General features: G+C 41.0%; 1 protein-coding gene across 1 annotated transcript in view; it reads right to left on the bottom strand.

Annotated features, from left to right (window-relative positions):
- The window catches only part of COPG2 (COPI coat complex subunit gamma 2), a 115562-nt gene that overhangs the window by 86334 nt on the left and 11305 nt on the right, over window positions 1-17923 (bottom strand). The window contains exons 5-6 of the mRNA XM_027075484.2: window positions 10112-10191; window positions 1355-1430 (exon numbers count right to left, since the gene is read on the bottom strand). Of these exons, the coding sequence (XP_026931285.2) occupies window positions 1355-1430; window positions 10112-10191 (156 nt within the window). The remainder of the gene's footprint in view (window positions 1-1354; window positions 1431-10111; window positions 10192-17923) is intronic.

Here is a 17923-nt window from a genome sequence, read left to right as displayed (position 1 = left end):
GACCGGAAGGAAGCAAATTAACTGTTCAACAATGAAATCAACGGTCTCAGCGTGGAGAGTCCCAGTCTGAGCAAAAGTGTAAGCCCAGGCTCCACTTCTCAGGGATGTTACAAAGGAAATTCCTAGAAGGGGATGGAGCTGCTTTTGAAATCCTGAAGGATGGGGCGCCTGGGTGGCTCAGTCGGCTGAGCGGCCGACTTCAGCTCAGGTCACGATCTCGCGGTCCGTGAGTTCGAGCCCCGCGTCGGGCTCTGTGCTGACCGCTCAGAGCCTGGAGCCTGTTTCGGATTCTGTGTCTCCCTCTCTCTCTGACCCTCCCCCATTCATGCTCTGTCTCTGTCTCAAAAAAATAAATAAATAAATAAATAAAAATAAATCCTGAAGGTATCTCTGCACGAAGGGGATGTATTTTATACGGATCCCATGAAGCCCTACACATCAAATGTGATCCCTGATAATTTTAGATACCTAAGAAATTACATGTTTAATATGCTACTATAGAGTGTCCTCAATATGAAGTCCTCTGCAAATAAAGTCCTTTTTAAGTGGAAGAAAGCTTAGCACTGTGAAGGTAGCAGCAGATGAAGATACGTAAACAGACGGAGATCAATATTCAAAGACAGCCTATGGCTAGCGTGGGCAGTGTCCAGTCTCAGGCTGACCGATTTAATACTAAAACAAAGGCAGCCACAGCAAAACACATCACACCATTTCCATTACTCCTTCTAGGATCCAGATTTACCATTTGCTCCTACGCAACCTTTAAAACTTGAGAAGACTGTAAACGTACACATAAAATATACCCAACCATGACTAGAGCTGAAATATTATTCAATATGTTGGCAATGGCCAGTCTGCCCTTCATTTTATAACCTTTCCTACTCAAGAGTTCCCAGAAAGGGACAGCTTAATTGCATCCCTCCAGATGTGAGGGACTGAGTCAAGGTGAAACACCGGACTGAGACCTATTGTGGTTATAAGCCACTGGCTGGCTGATGGTTAACTAGGTTCTCTCTACTGAATATATGAATGAGGAGGCCTGAGCCTCGTAAGTGATGGATCACAATAGTAAATATCGGAGAAATCTTGCTGTTGAGTTCCTTAAAGCTGTCCTATTTCTTGCTCTGTCATCTGTTGTAAGCTTTACCTCAAATTCTGAGAGATCCAGATCCTATAATAAAGTTGTTTTAAAAAAAAAAAAAAAGCCTGGAGGCACAAAAGCCTTTCTGGTGGTCCTGTTTCTCTAATACTGAAGAATCACAGAGTCAAGACTAGGGAATCCTATTAAATTTACGGCCACCTGTAGCTAAACACAGTGTCCCCTTTGATGCCTCAGTAAACAAAGAGAACTTACATCAGTGATTCTGCAGAGAGCCCTGATGGCTGGGCCTCGGTACACATCTTCTTTTCCGGTCATGTCCTTAGTCAGACTAAGAAAAATCAAATGAGTTACCATGAAATCAATTGATATCTCTTCTGTGGAGTCCACCCCTAGCTAATTCCCATTGTCCCCATAATTATCTTAATGCAGCTATGAATTCAGCAAATATTCATTGAGTGTCTTCTTTGGATAAATATTAAAACGACTGGATAGAACGCTGTTCTAAATCTTAAGAATATAGCAGTGCGCAAAACAAAGTCTTTGCCTTCATGAAGCTAATATACTAATGCGAAGAGATAATATATTACATAAGTGAAATATGATTTTAGATACTGGTAACTGGCATAAAAAATGAAGACAATGGAATAGCGAGCCACCGGCTGAAATCCCCCAAATCCTAAAAACCCATCAGACTAGACAACTCCTTAAAAGAACCCGACCGGGGCGCCTGGGTGGCGCAGTCGGTTAAGCGTCCGACTTCAGCCAGGTCATGATCTCGCGGTCCATGAGTTCGAGCCCCGCGTCGGGCTCTGGGCTGACGGCTCGGAGCCTGGAGCCTGTTTCCGATTCTGTGTCTCCCTCTCTCTCTGCCCCTCACCCGTTCATGCTCTGTCTCTCTCTGTCCCCAAAATAAATAAACGTTGAAAAAAAAAAATTTAAAAAAAAGAACCTGACTAAAATGATTAACTCACGAAGTCGTGCTCCCTCTCACAGGCACAGTTTTCCCAAAATGACAGCTGTCTATGGCTTCAGACCTCTCTATGGAGTTTCCAAAATAAGCAGAGGAGTGTGGACAGAGCTTACTAAATTCCACATCCGTACTTCAAAGAGGTTTTCAGCCTGTATACATCATTCGCCCTATCTTCCTGTCCCTGTCCTCTGTGTTTAATCTGTCCCCAAAATGACCATCCATCCCCTCCCCACTCACCTCCCCCTTACGTAATCCAAAATGGCCTCCAACTGCAACTCACTCCACCAGGATGCCATGATGAGAAATTAGTGGAGAACTGATAGATCTTCAATTTCTTTCTTTTTTATTTGTAAGAGTATTTTCATAAACTTTCAAAACGTTCAGAGAAATATAAAATACAAAGTCTAAGCTGCGCCTCACCGACCCTAGACAGTCTCTGTGAACGGTTGCTTATGTTTTCTTAAGGAACTTCTAAAAAATATATATACGACCATAGAGACATTAAAATGCATGCAAATGAATCTCCACTCTTCTGGCACCTCCCTTTTCCCTTAATATATTTTAAGAATCTCTCCGTATTGGCAGACTTGAAAAAATTTTAGGTATCTGTATATTTTTAAAAACCCCAAATATATCTAAACTATCATTTTAATGGTAACACAGATTTCCACTGTTGGGATATAAATAATTTACCCATTAGTCTTTTTCACAGATTTTTGCATTTTCCAATAAGATAAAAAGCGAGGCTTGGCAGGTTTAGTATCTTCTGAGGTCTCGCTCCTCGGCTTCTATGTGACATGAAAGCAGCCATGCACAATACATTTAAAACAATGGGCATGGCTGTGTTCCAATAAAACTTTATTTACAAAATGAGGCAATAGTTTTTGCCACAGGCCAGAGTTTGCCAACCGCGGCTCCGTGTCTTAGTTTGGGCTGCCCCGACAAAGGCTTACAGACAGGTAGTTTGTTTGGGAATGTGTTCGAGGGAAGGGAAGACAGAGAGGTGAACAAAGAAGGAGGGTACTTAATACAAAGGAATTTTCTCTAGTGGGTCACTGCCACAGGCAACTGGTTATTTGATGAGCCATCTTCTGAGGAGGCTTATGAAATACATGTTGGAACCACATTTCCAAGGGATGAAAAGGAAAGAATGTATCCACTAGCTCTCAGCCACTGGCTGACAGTTAACCCCAGAGCGTTCTTTCCCCACTTGGTTAACATGCACATGTTACCTCCCACATGTGAGTTCCAAGTCAGGGCCCAAACCAGAGCACCAGGGAAACTGGGGGGCAAGCAACAGAACACACAGCGCGTGCTTCGGCAAGGCACTGTTCACGCAAGTGAGCTGGCCCCTGTACAGAACAGCTGACCACAAGCACCGCTAGGATCAGAGAGAAGGCCTGAGGCAACAGCATCCAGAACAGTCTATCCTTCACGTCCGTCAAATTTGAACATGTCCTCCATTAAATCTAACCTGTCACTGAGCCTTCAAGATGGTAACCATCCACTATTTCTACAAGAGATTGGAAAATGAATGGCACATGGTACAATCCTTACTGCTACCACTCATTCCGCAGCCGTGATTGATACCCACCACATCCTTCCCATAATCACCCAATTCTATATTCCCCTCACGCTTAGCCAGCACTTGATCTCATCTTGGTCAGGTGTCTGATAGGTGACCCAAACCTTTATCTCCAAGGATCTGAGCTCTTTGTTGGAGATTTACCATGGCTGGACCATTGGCTGTTCCCCATCCTCTACTGACCATTGCCTCAGGCATGAACACATCAAAATATACGTAAGTAAATAGTACCTTGAATTCTAGATACGGTCCTCTCTTCCACGTTTGTAGAGCAACAAGCCTAGCTCCTGATAGGGATCAGGAGGTCAACTACCTCTAGGAGGACACAGCTCCTTTCTTTACCTGCTGGTCCATCAGCATCAAGAATCCAAAGTGACCCAACAGTAGTCATCATTTTAAATGTGCAAACTGGCTCAATTCTCTGCCCCAGGACTTCTCAGACACTGGAGTGGGTGGTGCCTGTGGTTGCCAACTTGTCATTCAGACGTGTGGATCCAGAAGTGTGGGGTATCTCTGTGCTGAAGGCAATCCTCAAACAGCAGGAACCAGGGGTCAATGGGTTAAATGCCTCCCCCTGTTCATCACTGAGAACACTGTCTCTTGAGAACCAGCGCCTTTGACTCACATTCAGGGTGGGGATGGGAAGCATAACTTCTACAGGCAGGTCACTGGGGAGCAAGGGTGACAGGTGCCAGTCCTACTTTCACCTCTCGATTCCTGGACCCACCTATTGTATTTATTGGTGACAGTATCATACACTGACCATCAATTTAATGCACATACTTCATCCCAGAGGAGAATCCTCCAACTTCACAGGGTCCCATCGCCAAACTACTACCTCAACTGAGCCATCACTGCATTTAGGCTATCTGCTCCTGACAGATTATGGTGAAACTATCTCTTGGTCACGAGCCCACTGTCACATGGCTTTTGCCATAAAATGAGCGACGAGGTCACGTAGGATACCATGAACCTAAGAAACTGTACCACTCAGATCTACTGAAAACCCATGGATCATCTTCTATGATGAGAAACTTATGCAATCCGATTTATCAACCTTTTCTTTCACTGCCTCTGGAACTGTAGTCCTAACAAAGCTTTTCCCTACAACAAGGTTAAAGAGGAACACACCCCTGTTCCAGCACTTGTATGCTTCCATTTTGAAAATTTACAGTCTTTCTCCCTTTAGAGTTTATTCACGAATAGGATGTGACATATGGATCTGAGTTTTTCTTTTCCCAAGGGACTGACTACTCCGTTGTCTCAGCATCACATATTAGAAAGTACCCCAGTGTTTATCCCAGTGATCCGAGATGCCACCCGTTGTCATATACTACATTTCTATGTGTATTGGGGTCTAATTCTATACATTTGTACCAAAACAACCTCTGACGATGTAGATCAGCATGGCCATGGTGACACATTACAAAGGCATCACACAATTTTATTCCCCTGGTCTGTCCATCCATGTGCCAGGACCACACTGCTTTAAGGGTCCAGGCCTTAATGCTTCACTGACTGGGAGAGCTCCCAGTTCTTCTACAGTTCTTTCCTGGCCGTTCCTAAATATTTGTTTTTTGACTGAAACTTTAGTATCAATTTTTCTACGTTCATAATATATTGCCTGTGGGCTGCTTCACTGAGATTGCATTGAACTTACAAACGAACTTAGACAGGACTGAAATCTTTATAATGTTGAATTGATCCATTCCAAAACATTGATAATTGGTCGAGTGTACCTGGAGCCTTTCGGGGCTTTAAATTATTCTTTCCTCTTGGAAGTCTTCCGCGTAAGTTTCTCTAAGGGGGCTATGCCATCCCACACCCCCCTACAACACACCTGGCCTTGGAGCAGGCTCTTTGACTTTGGTGCTGCCGGGCTTTGTGGTTTGAACCTAGATTCTAATGGGTATGGAATGGTATCTCACTGGGGCTTTAATCTGCATTTCCCTGATAATAACATCAAGAACATGCCACGTATTTATTGGCCACCCATAGTGAGGTGTCTGCCCTCAGGTGTTCTTAATCACTATGGTTTCCCAGCAAGGTCACATCGTTGTCTACATGTGCTGAATGGCCGTCTCTAGTTTTCTATTCCTGCTGTAACAGACGGCCACAGTTGGTGGCCTAAAACAAAATTTTATCAACTTATGGTTCCATGGGTTAGAAGTCCAATGTGGGTCTCATTGGGCTAAACTGACTGTGTCAGTGGGGCTTACATCTACCTCACAGACAAGATTGATGCACCCCATCCCAAGTTCCCCCCAAATCTCATTGCTTTACAGCACCAACCTAGACTCCAGAAGCTCATCTACATCCCACGGATTCAAAACCCCTGACCTTATCATCAAAATCCTCTCAATTAGGTATGGGGGAGACTGGGTAGCCTCTCTCCTGAGGCAAAATTCCTCTCCACCTGTGGGCCTGCGAAATTAGAAAACAAGTTCTCTGCTCCCGAAATACAATGGCGGGACCACACCAGGATAATAGTCAGACATTCCTGTTCACAAAGAGAAAACGGAATGGGGAAAATAAATAAAAGAAAGTCACTGGTCCCAGGCAATTCTGAACCCAGCCAAGCAAGCTGGAAAAGGTTTCGGGTGCGGGGCAGAATGCTCAGTCATTCTCCACTCCATGCTCTGGTCCTGCTCCCCTGCCCTCAGGGCCATCCTTTCGTTTTCATAAAGGGCAGCTTGTGTTTAAAGCTGAGCAGTCTTCGGTCTTCTCGGCCTATATCCTGCTGTAGAATTTGGGACTCGGGCAACTTTCTCTCACATTGTCCTCCCTCTGTCCCTTTCAGTCCACGCTGGCGGTGATGCTGGCTAAGATTCTCAAGAGCCCTGTGGGACTACCATATACGTACAGAGACTCACTCCATTAGACCAGAGCCTCACCACAGATCTTGCCTAAACAACCCCATCTCTATTTCCGGCTTCTGCTTAGATGCAGAGGGAATCTATGAGTCACACCCTTGATCTCTTCAGAGTGTTTTGTGTGAGTGAAGACTCTGACCTTTTCATCCTCCTGGGGTGTTAGCAAAAGGCTGTAGAGTAACTCCTTTGACTTTTCCTTTAGAGCACACTTTCCTACTGAATCTCTTGATGTTAGCATCCTTTGCAATTGGGGCGGGCTGAGAATTTCCAAAAAACTCTTGATTTTTTTTTTTTTTTTTTGGTATAATGGACCTATAACCTCTCAGTTTCAAGTGCACAACATAATGATTTGGTATTTGTAAGGAACGCCTGGTTCTTTCACGGGTGTCTCCTCGATTTATTTCTCTACTCCCGCACGTGTTACCGTGAGTGGCAAAAAGAAACCAGGCCGCACCTCAACACTCCGGAAATCTCAGTTAAACAGCCAAGCTCACGAGTCCTGATTTCTGTATAACTTCAGGGCACAATCCTAAGCTCTCTGCCACCACAGGACAAGGGTTCCCTTCCCTCCAGGACCTAAACGCCCTCCTCATCTCCTTCTGAGCCCTCCGCAGCGGCGCCATTAACGTCCACATTCCCGCCAACGATCTCAGGATTCTCTACCGTGATCAGTGTTTTCTCTACTCCTCACTTCTTTCTGAGTCTACCATTCATTAACATCCAGGTTTCTACTAACGTTCTGTTCGAGGCGGTGTCAGCTTTTTCTGTCATGCGCCCCCAAATTCCTCCCGCATCAACTCATTGCCCAACTCCAAAGCCATTTCCAGAGTCTTAGGTACTTGTTACAGTAGCACCCCACTCCAAGGTACCAAAACCTCTAGTGGTTTTTTCCCCCTACTTTGAGAGATAATTGGCATATGACATTGTAAAATTTTTAAGCGCACAGTGTGCTGATCCGATACCCGTACATGCCACAAAACCTATTCCTTTTCTACTGCTGCTGTGACAAAGGACCACAAACTTAGAGACATAAGACAACATTCGTTTCTTTCTCTTACGGTTCTGTAAGTGAGAAACCCAACACCGGTCTCATTGGTGTCGGCAGGGTTACATTCCTTTCTGAACTGTAGGGTGAATCCCACGTCCCTGCCCTTTCCAACTGCTAGAGGCCACTCACATTGCTTGGCTCCCGGCCCCCTTCTTCCATCTCCAAATCCAGCAACATTGCATCTGCGACCTGCTCCCCTCATCCCCTCTCTTTCCGGACGCTTCTGCTTCCCTCCTCCACTTTTAAGGACCCTTATCCTTATAGGGCCCACCTGGATGATCCACACCATTCTCCCTACCTGCGGACGGGCAACTTCATTTCCCCTTTGCTGCGTAATGTGACATATTCGCAGGTCCTGGGAATGAGGCCAGGGATATCTTTGGAGGGCCATTACTCTGCCTACCACATCTACTAATCACTTGAAATGAGCCAGGAGCAAACCATAATTCATGGCAGCCTAACGGGAGTCAGAGGAAAGTACTAACAGCTAAACAAACAAAAAAACCCTACTCTATTTTTAATTTTTCCAATATTTAGTGACTATAGCAATCTAAGTGAAGATTTTTCTGTTTGTTACTGGTGGCAGATATCGTTAGCTAACTAATCCCATACCCGTTTCCAACCCCTTCTCCCCTGCCTGCCCCTAATACTCGGGCTTTAAAAGCTAAATAGTCACTTTCCTGGTCCCGACGATCGTCGTAGAACCCAGCTGTGTCAAATGAAATCTAAAAATCGCCTTGGGAAAAGCTACTGCATACCTGATAAAGAGGCAGATGGTGCTGGCCCTCCCTGGCCCCTTTCCCAGCACCCCTCCCACCTTGAACGGTGCATTGCCAGTCATCCAGGCACCTATTTTGCAACAATGTGGGATTCAAGAAACACCAGCCCTCGCCCTGAACTACTGAACCAACACTCTATGCCTAGTGACTACATCGGGCTTTCGGTTCTTTCCAGCTGAAAGCCTTACTAACTGCAACTATATTCAATACAACTGCCGGTTAAAGACAAGCACCCTCCTCCGAAATTTATTTTGTTACACAAAAGCCAAATTTACTTAAATGAATTATAGTTAATAATTAGGAAGGCAATTCTTTTTTAAATAACATGTGGGGTGTGTGTGTGTGTGTGATACATACTCATTCCACAACTGGAAATCAAAATTTTACAGAAAATAAATAGCCACAATCCCAAACACCCAGAGAACCTACTGGTAATACATTAGTATATTTCCATCCACATATTTTCATATATGTACATAAAATATTTTTAAAAGGGAGACTATATAAAGTACATAAACTTGAATCCAACTCTTACTCGGCACTTTTTGAGGACTTTTCCATATCATTAATGTTTCAAAAATATTTTCAAAAAATTAAAGTATCTCCTAATCTGACAACATGGTTGATTAAATAACATTTAAGAATGGCATATATTTATTTTATCCTTTTTGCTAGTATAAACAGTGTTGCAATGAACATTATCACATATAAGTCTTCCTGTGCTATCTCTGGTTATTTTCTGACCATACTTCCATCGATGTGGCATTACTGGGTCAAAGGGATAAACCCTGGGCAACTGCATGGCTCAGTCGGTTAGGCGTCCGACTCTTGGTTTCGGCTCAGGTCCTGATCTCACGGTTCGTGGGATTGAGGCCCTTGTCCGACTCTGCACTGACAGAGTGGAAGCCTGCTTGGGATTCTCTCTCTACTTTCTCTCTGCCCCTCCCCCACTCACACGTGTTCTCTTTCAAAATAAATAAACATTTAAAAAACAAACCACAAAGGGATAAACCTTTTTAAATGTTCGACAAATGTTGCCTAACTGCTTTCTAGACAAACTGAATCAATTTCTTCTTCTGCCTCCTTTATGTACAAGAATATCAATCTCCCTTACAAATACCTACAGCGTTTTTTCTTCTTTGCCAATTTGATGGGTAAAATTTTATAACTCACTGGAGTTTTTAATTTGCTTTTTTTGGGTTACAGTGAGAATGACTAAAAACAATCAGGTCCTTTCCATTAGTTATTTTATGAACGATCACTTGGAATTTTTTTTAAGTTGAAGAGTTCTTTACATATTACATATACTAGCTTTTTAATATACTTATTGTAAATATTTTGTGTCACTGTGTCATTTACTTTTTGGTTCTGTTTCCATATTATAACGAACTTTTAAAATGTATTAGCAAATCTATTAGCATTATCCTTTGTGACTTTGCTTTATCACATAGGCATGGTTTTCACATGATGACAATCACATTTTAGGAAAGAATGCTTTAAGATATATACATATAATAACATATATATATTAATTCATATATATGTGAATTAACATATATATAACATATATAACATATATAACATATATAATATATATAAATAACACATATAAATAACATATATATAAAAAATATATATATATTAATTCCCATTGGCTTCCTTACAGTCAAAAAAGTAAAATTAACAGAAAAAGAACAACAAATACTCCACTAAATATAGAAGCGCCCCCTCCTAGGTTCTGACCATTCGCATACCTGCTTGTGACAATGATCACATCCTCAGAGATTGTAGCCATTTCTTTGATAGTAAGATAGCACATTCTTCTCAGTGTTTGCTGCAAAATTATTTATAAAAGGCAGCAGTTATTCATAAGGAAATGGTTCTTTACACTATTTGAAGTGAGAGCCCCAAGTAGATATATTTAGAACATTATTCTGAAAAAGGTTCTCACCTACCCCAAAAAAATCCTTTTAAAAATACCTGGATGAGACAACATTCAGAATACTACTGTTTCCCAAACAAGTAACTGATGCACCGGCACACATCTAGGTGAAAATTTTAAAATCCAGTTAATTATACAGAGATCCAAGCTTTGACAGTGTGAATCCAAAGACATAGATTTCTCAAAGTGTTAAAGGCTTATCCTAGAAAATGTATTTTTAAAATTCTTTAAATATATACGGGGCGCCTGGGGGGCTCAGTCGGTTGAGCATCCGACTTTGGCCCAGGTCATGATCTCACAGTTTGTGGGTTCGAGCCCCGCGTCGGGCTCTGTGCTGACAGCTCAGAGCCTGGAGCCTGCTTCGGATTGTGTCTCCTTCTCTCTCTCTCCGCCCCTCCCCCCGCTCGTGCTCTGTCTCTCTCTGTCTCTCAAAAATAGATAAATGTTAAAAAAAAATTTTTTTAATTCTTTAAATATATGGATGGAAAGACATGCAGACTCTATCTTCCTCAGTCCAGCAACTTAGATGTTTTTCCTTGAAGTATTTGTGCTTGTATAACCAACTTCCACTTTCAGGTATCAAGATTTCTAGAAGGATACCTGGATCCAAAGTAACTGTTTACTTACCAATAGTAAAGTTTCATTGACCTTCCTCCTCCCCTTCCCTCTGGTTTATTCATATACTACGGGCACCGGTTCCTCTAGCTTGTCTGGCCTCGTTCCCTACCAGGCAACGTCACTTCTTATAAGCAGTGAAACTCAAATACATCAGACCCGGCTCCAGACCCCAAGCTGTAAAAAGAACCTGGTGGAGACTAGTGAGCTCATTAAGGGAAGCGAAGGAACTGAGGAGTCTCGTGGTGATTAACCAGGAAAAAAATCATCCAGAGAAAGTTTAAGTGAAAAGAGAAAGAGAAAGCCAGGAGGGGTCAGATGAATGGGGCAGATGACAGCCATACAAACCTACTCTGAGAAGAAAACAAAAAATAAAAATCAAAACTTCAGAGCTGAAGAAAATTTGCCCCTCCCCCCCCCGATAAAAATCTACCGTGAAGCGGAATAAAACTGGAAATTAAAAAAAAAAAAAATTCAGCTAGAGCACAAAAAACGGGGGTGGAGGTGGGGGAAAGGGCTCTACACTATTAGTCATCAGGGAAATACAAAAAAAAAACATATTTCAGATACTACTTCACACCCATCAAAATGGCTAAAATGACAAAGAGTGACAATACAAAGTGTTGGCAAAGATGTGCTTGTTACCACTAAAACATACTGTCTAAACAAACACACAGGAATGTCGAATGAAATAGGAACACAAAATTTAACGATGTAGCCAAGGGTAAAATCAAGAGCCATTCATGGGTGCCAAAATGGAAAAGCAAACACCTCATAGCCGGAGAAGTACAAGCCCAGGGCCTTACAGGCATAGGATAAAGGATCTAAAGTCTAGAAAGAGTGAGATTCTAAAAGGCACATTCTTCAGGCTCACAGAAAATCATTCTAGATAATGACTCAGAAATATGGCAAGAAATGAAGAGCAGAAGCGGTAAACAGTGAAGACAGTGTGGTATTGGCTAAAGAATAAACAAATAGACGGATAGAATAGAAGAGACCCTGAGAAATATGCCCACATAAATACAGTCAACTGATCTTTGACAAAGGAGCAAAGTCAATACAATGGAACAAAGGTAGTCTCTTCCTCAGATGGTGCTGGAACAAGTGGACACCCACATGCAAAAAAAAAAAAAAAAAAAATCTAGACACAGACCTTACACTCTTAACAAAAATTAACCCAAAATGGATCACAGACCTAAAGCCAAAATGCAAAACTGTAAAATCCGTTGAAGAAAACATAGGAAAAAACCTAGATGACCTTGAGTATGATGATGACAAAATTTAGATACAACCCCAAAGGTATGATCATAAAAGAAATAATGAAAAAGCCAGCCTTATTAAAAGTAAAAACTTCTGGGGTGCCTGGGTGGCTCAGTCGGTCAAGTGTCTGACTTCGGCTCAGGTCATGATCTCCCAGGTCATGAGTTCGAGCCCCATGTCAGACTCTCTGCTGATAGGTCAGAGCCTGGAGCCTGCTTCGGATTCTGTGTCCCCCTCTCTCTCTGCCCTTCCCTGGCTCATGCTCTATCTCTGTCTCTCTCTCTCAAAAATGAATAAATGTTAAAGAAAAAAAAAAGCAAAAACTTCTGCTCTGCAAAAGACAATGTCACGAGGATGAAAAAAAACGCAAGCCACAAACTGGGAGAAAAATGCCTGTAGAACACACACCTGATATAGGATTGTCACCCAAAATATATAAAAACCTCTTAAAAGTCAAAAACAAGAAAAACAACTTGATTAAAAATGAGCCAGAGACCTTAAGACACTTCACTTAAACAGATAAACAGATGACAAATAAGTATATGAAAGTATAAGTATTAAAGTGTAAGAGTTCTTTACATATTATAGATGTACACACTACATCTACACTATACATAGTGTGTACACACTACATCTACACTATACGTAGTGTGTACTATACATGTACACACTACGAATTAAAATAATGAGATACCACTACATTCCTAATAGAATGGCCAAAATCCAGAACACTGACAACACCAAATGCTGATGAGGATGTGAGGCATCAGGAACTCTCGCTGGTGGGAATAAAAATGGTACAGCCAATTTAAAAGATGGTTTGGTGACTTCCTGCAAAACTAAACATACTTTTACCATGCAATCCAACAATCGTGTTCCTAGGCATTTGCCTAAAGGAGTTGAAAACTTCTGTCCACATAAAAACATGCATACGATGTCCACAGCAGCTTTGTTCATAATTGCCAAAACTTGGAAGCAACCAACGTGCCCTTGAGTAGGTGAATGCATAAACTGTGGTACATCCAGACAAAAGAATATTATTCAGCACTAGAAAGAAAATGAGCTATCAAGCCACGGAAAGACATGGAGGAAATTAAGTGCCTGTTACTAAGTAAAAGAAACCAATCTGAAAAAGATACACGCTATGTAATTCCAACTATATGACATCCCAGAAAAGGAGACAGTTAAAGCATCTGTGGTTGCCAGGGTTTGGAGGTTAGGAGGCAGGGATGAATAGATGAAGCACAGAGGATTTTCAAATCGGTGAAAATACTCTGTAGGGGCGCCTGGGTGGCTCAGTCGGTTAAGGGTCTGACTTCAGCTCAGGTTATGATCTTGAGGTTCGTGGGTTTGAGCCCCGTGTCGGGCTCTGTGCTGACAGCTCGGAGCCTGGAGCCTGCTTCGGATTCTGTGTCTCCCTCTCTCTCTGACCCTTCCCTACTCGTGCTCTGTCTCTCTCTCAAAAACAATAAACATTAAAAAATATATAAAAACAAAAAGAAATACCCTTTGTAGCATTTAATGATTATCCACGTGATTATGATGTGCCAATGCAGGTTTATGAATTATGACAAATTTACCACTCTGGGAGGGGATGTTGATAACGGGAGAGTCTATGCACGTGTCGGGTCAGGGAGTATACAGGAAATCTCTGTACCTTCCTTTTAATATTGCTGTGAACCTAAAGCTGCTCTAAAAAAAATAAAGGCTTTCTTTAAAAAGTGGTAAGGACATGAGTAAATCTCAGTGAACAGCAAACAAAACACCCACCAAAAATGATGCATTATCATATGTGTATGTATATAAATGTGCATGTGTGTATGTATAATATACACGTTTATACATTCGCATACATAAAGAGGTTCTCAAATCTTCCAGGAACAGGTACAAAACAAAGATAAATGTTAGATTCTGAAAGTCAAATATCCATGTTGCAACTTCTAGGGTAACCACTAAAAGAACTTCCAAACTATTATCCCTCTGATGCCCTGTTCATTTTAATTGTCTTTTTTCTCTTTTGGCTTCATTTTGGATAGTTTCTATCTGTCTTCCAGGTTACTGATTTTTTCCCCCTACAGTCTGGAATCTGCTATGATTCCAGTGTATCCATGCAGTGTATCTTTCATTAAAAAAAATTTTTTTTATTGTTTATTTTTTTGAGAGAAAGAGAGAGCATGAGCAGGGGAGGCGCAGAGAGAAGGAGACACAGAATCTGAAGCGGGCTCCAGGCTCTGAGCTGTCAGCACAGAGCCCCACGTGGGGCTTGACCTTGTGAACTGCGAGATCATGACCTGAGCCGAAGTCTGCCCACTTAACTCAGGGAGCCATCCAGGCGCCCCGAGGTGATACCTTTCTGAGAACTACACCAAATGAAAAGGTCTTTCCACTCTCACTGGTAGAAATACCAACGAGTGCCAGCCCTGCGTTCTGGTATTCCTTTCTTTGGCCTTGGGCAGTTTCCTTTTACATATGCACAGATCAATTCTTATCCAAAGGTTTAAGTGGAGCCCTCAGCAAATTGCTAGAACTATCTCCTTCCTTTCTTGCTTCTCTCCCTCTCCCTCTACTTCCTTCCTCTTTAGTAATCTGCTCTACAAATTTGAGCTTTCTTGGCTTCCTCAAACTCTGTCGGCTTCCTCAACTCAGAGAGATAACTAGGCTCCTTTTCAGTGGGCCCTCCTTGACCTGATACTTGTAATCTGCCTCTGCACATGAGATAACGCTAGGGCTCACTCTGTTTTTCTTTTTTCCAGATCACAGACCCAGGATGCCTGTTAATCTAATGTCTGAAAATTACCGTGTAATATATTTTGTTTGGTCTTCTAGGTATTTGTGGTAGCAGGATAAGCCTCACCCCTTTACGGCACCATGGCTAGTAACAGAACAGAAATATGTCTTCTTTTTTTTAGTTTATTTATTTATTTTGAGAGAGGGCATGAGCAGGGGAGGAGCAGAGAAAGAGGGAGAGAGAGAGAATCCCATGCAGGCTCCACACTGTCAGTGCGGAGTCTGATGCAGGGCTCAGTCCCACAAACTGCGAGATCATGACCTGAGCTGGAAACCAAGAGTCAGACACTTGAACGACTGAGCCACCCAGGCACCCCCAGAAATATGTTTTTAATATCAAAATATATGGTGAATTCCTAGGTACTCTTTTATGATTAATTTCCAACACCAATCCTTTGTAACTAGAGAACACGGTCTGTACAATTTCATTCCTTTAAAATGTGTTGCGTCTTGCTTTATGGCTCAGTATATAGTTGTTTTTTTTAAAGATTTTATTTTTAAGTAATCTTTGCACACAACGTAGGGCTTGAACCCACAACCCCGAGATTAAGAATCACGTGCTCCACCAACTGAGCCAGTCAGGCGCCCCTACAATCAATTTTTACAAATGTTCTTTGTGTTTTGCATTTACATTTAACGTGGATTTGGGTCTACATGTATCATCTTATGATATGATTTATGTTTGTCCTTCTTGATCCATCTTTCTTTCTTTTTTCCCTCCTTCTTATGGCTGGATTTTTCAGCATTCTTTTTTTTTTTTTTTTTTTTCCCCACACAATTAATTCGGAAAAGAAAAACAATTAATAGAGAAAAATCAATGAAACAAAAAGCTGGTTGTATGAAGAGATCAATGAAGTTTATAAAGCTCTAGACAAACTTCCCAGGAATAAAAGAGAAGATACAATTTACCAGTATCAGAATGAAAGAGAAGACATTACTTCTGATCCTACAAACACTACAAAAATAAAGGAATATCATGAATAATTTTAGGGAAACAAAGTTCAACAATTTCAATGAAATGAACAAATTCCTTGAAAGACGCAAACTACGAGAGCTCACTGAAGATGATAAATAATTTGAACAGATAGCACCAAATCTATTCTTTTTAATGGGGTTAATTATCAAAAGCCTTCTCCTAAAGAAGACAGCTTTACTAGTGAACTCCATCAAACACTTCAGGAAAAATTAATAATGATTCTACAAAAACTTTTCCAAAAAGCAGAAGAGGAAGAAATACTTCCCAATTCATTTTCTGGGGCCAGCATTATTCCAATGCGAAATCCAGACAAAAATATTATAAGAAAAACCTGCAGATCAATATATTTCATGACTACAGACTCAAAAATGCTTCACATAGTTTAACAAACAGAAACCAAAGATTTTATGTTTTCCAGAAAAGTAAATAAGTGCATCTCACCATATTAACATATTGAAAAAGAAAAGGCATGATAATCTAGTGGGTGTAGAAAAAGCAGTTGACAAAATTCAATACCCATTCACAAAAAAGAAATCTCTCAGCAAACTAGGAATAGAATGGAACTTCCTCAACCTGATAAAGGGCATCTATGACAAACTTAAGAGCCAACACCATACTTGGTGTCACACTTGGTGGTGAAAGACTAAATGCTTTGTCCCTAAGATCGGGAACAAAGCAAGGATGTCCCCAACCGTCACTTGTATTTACCCTGTACGATAGTACAAGAGGACAGTAGGGTAAGACAAGCAAATAAAGAGCATGCAGATTGAAAAGGAAAAAATAAATTCTCAGGAGTCTTCCAAAATACTCCTAGAACTAATAAAAGAATTTAACAAGATCACAGGAAACAGGTCAATATGCAAGCAATTAATTCATTTATAAACTACAAGCAATATGGACACAATAGTATTTTAAAAGTCTTAACTAGGGTTAAATTTCACCAAGCACATATAGGGCTCGTACTCTAAAATCTACAATACTGCTGACAGGAATTAAAGAGACCTGAGCAAGGAGAGACAAATACTGTGTTTGTGTAGCCAAAAAACACAATAATGTTACACTGTCAGTTCTCTTCAAATTGATGTTCAGATTCAAGGTAATCCCTATCACAGTTCCAGCAGATTTTAAATAATAGAAACGGAAGCTGATGCTAAAATTCATATGGAAAGGCAAAGAACCTAGAAGACCCAAAACTTGTGAAAAAGGAAAAGAAAAAAAGGAAAATGTGGACTACTTGCTTTAAAACTTACTATAAAGGTATAGTAATCAAGACAGTATGGTACTAGAATACGAATAAACACATGAATAAACACAATGAAACAAGATAGAATGTTCCAGTGTGCCAATGTAACTCAATCATTATCTCCTCCTTCTTCCATTTTGACATGCAACCATTTCAGTACCATTTGTCCAGACAAGAAAGTTAAGAGGAAAAGGAGGAGGTGGTGAAAGGAGGTAGGGGAGGGAGGTGAAAAGAAATCCAACCCTTACTTTATATCATATATAGAAATTAATTCAAAATGGATCAAAATGCCTAGAAAAAAGGCATAGGAGAAAATCTTTGGGACATTGGGTTAGGCAAAGATTTCTATCATACACATCAGAAGTATAATTCACAACAGAAAAAAAAACTGATAAACCGGAATTCATCAAAATTTAAAACTTCTCTTTGAAAGACTATGGAATGAAAAAAACAAGCCACAGACTGGGAGAAAATATTTAGGAAACATATCTGATAAAGGACTTGTATCCAGAATATACAAAGACCTCTCAAAACTCAAAAATAAGATAATATACAATCAAATTATTAAAAATGGACAAAAGATATAAACAGATCCTTCAGTACGGAAGATATACCCAAAGCAAAAAAAGCCCACGAAAAAATGTTTCACATTATTAGTCATTAGGAATATGCAAATTAAAACTACAAAGAGATACCACAGCATACCTATTAGGATGGCTAAAATTAAAAAGAAATCAATTTTA

This window comes from Acinonyx jubatus, chromosome A2, assembly GCF_027475565.1.
Source record: "Acinonyx jubatus isolate Ajub_Pintada_27869175 chromosome A2, VMU_Ajub_asm_v1.0, whole genome shotgun sequence".
Lineage (NCBI taxonomy): Eukaryota > Metazoa > Chordata > Mammalia > Carnivora > Felidae > Acinonyx > Acinonyx jubatus.
Note: the sequence above shows the minus strand (reverse complement) of the source record. Positions and strands in the feature narration are given on the sequence as shown.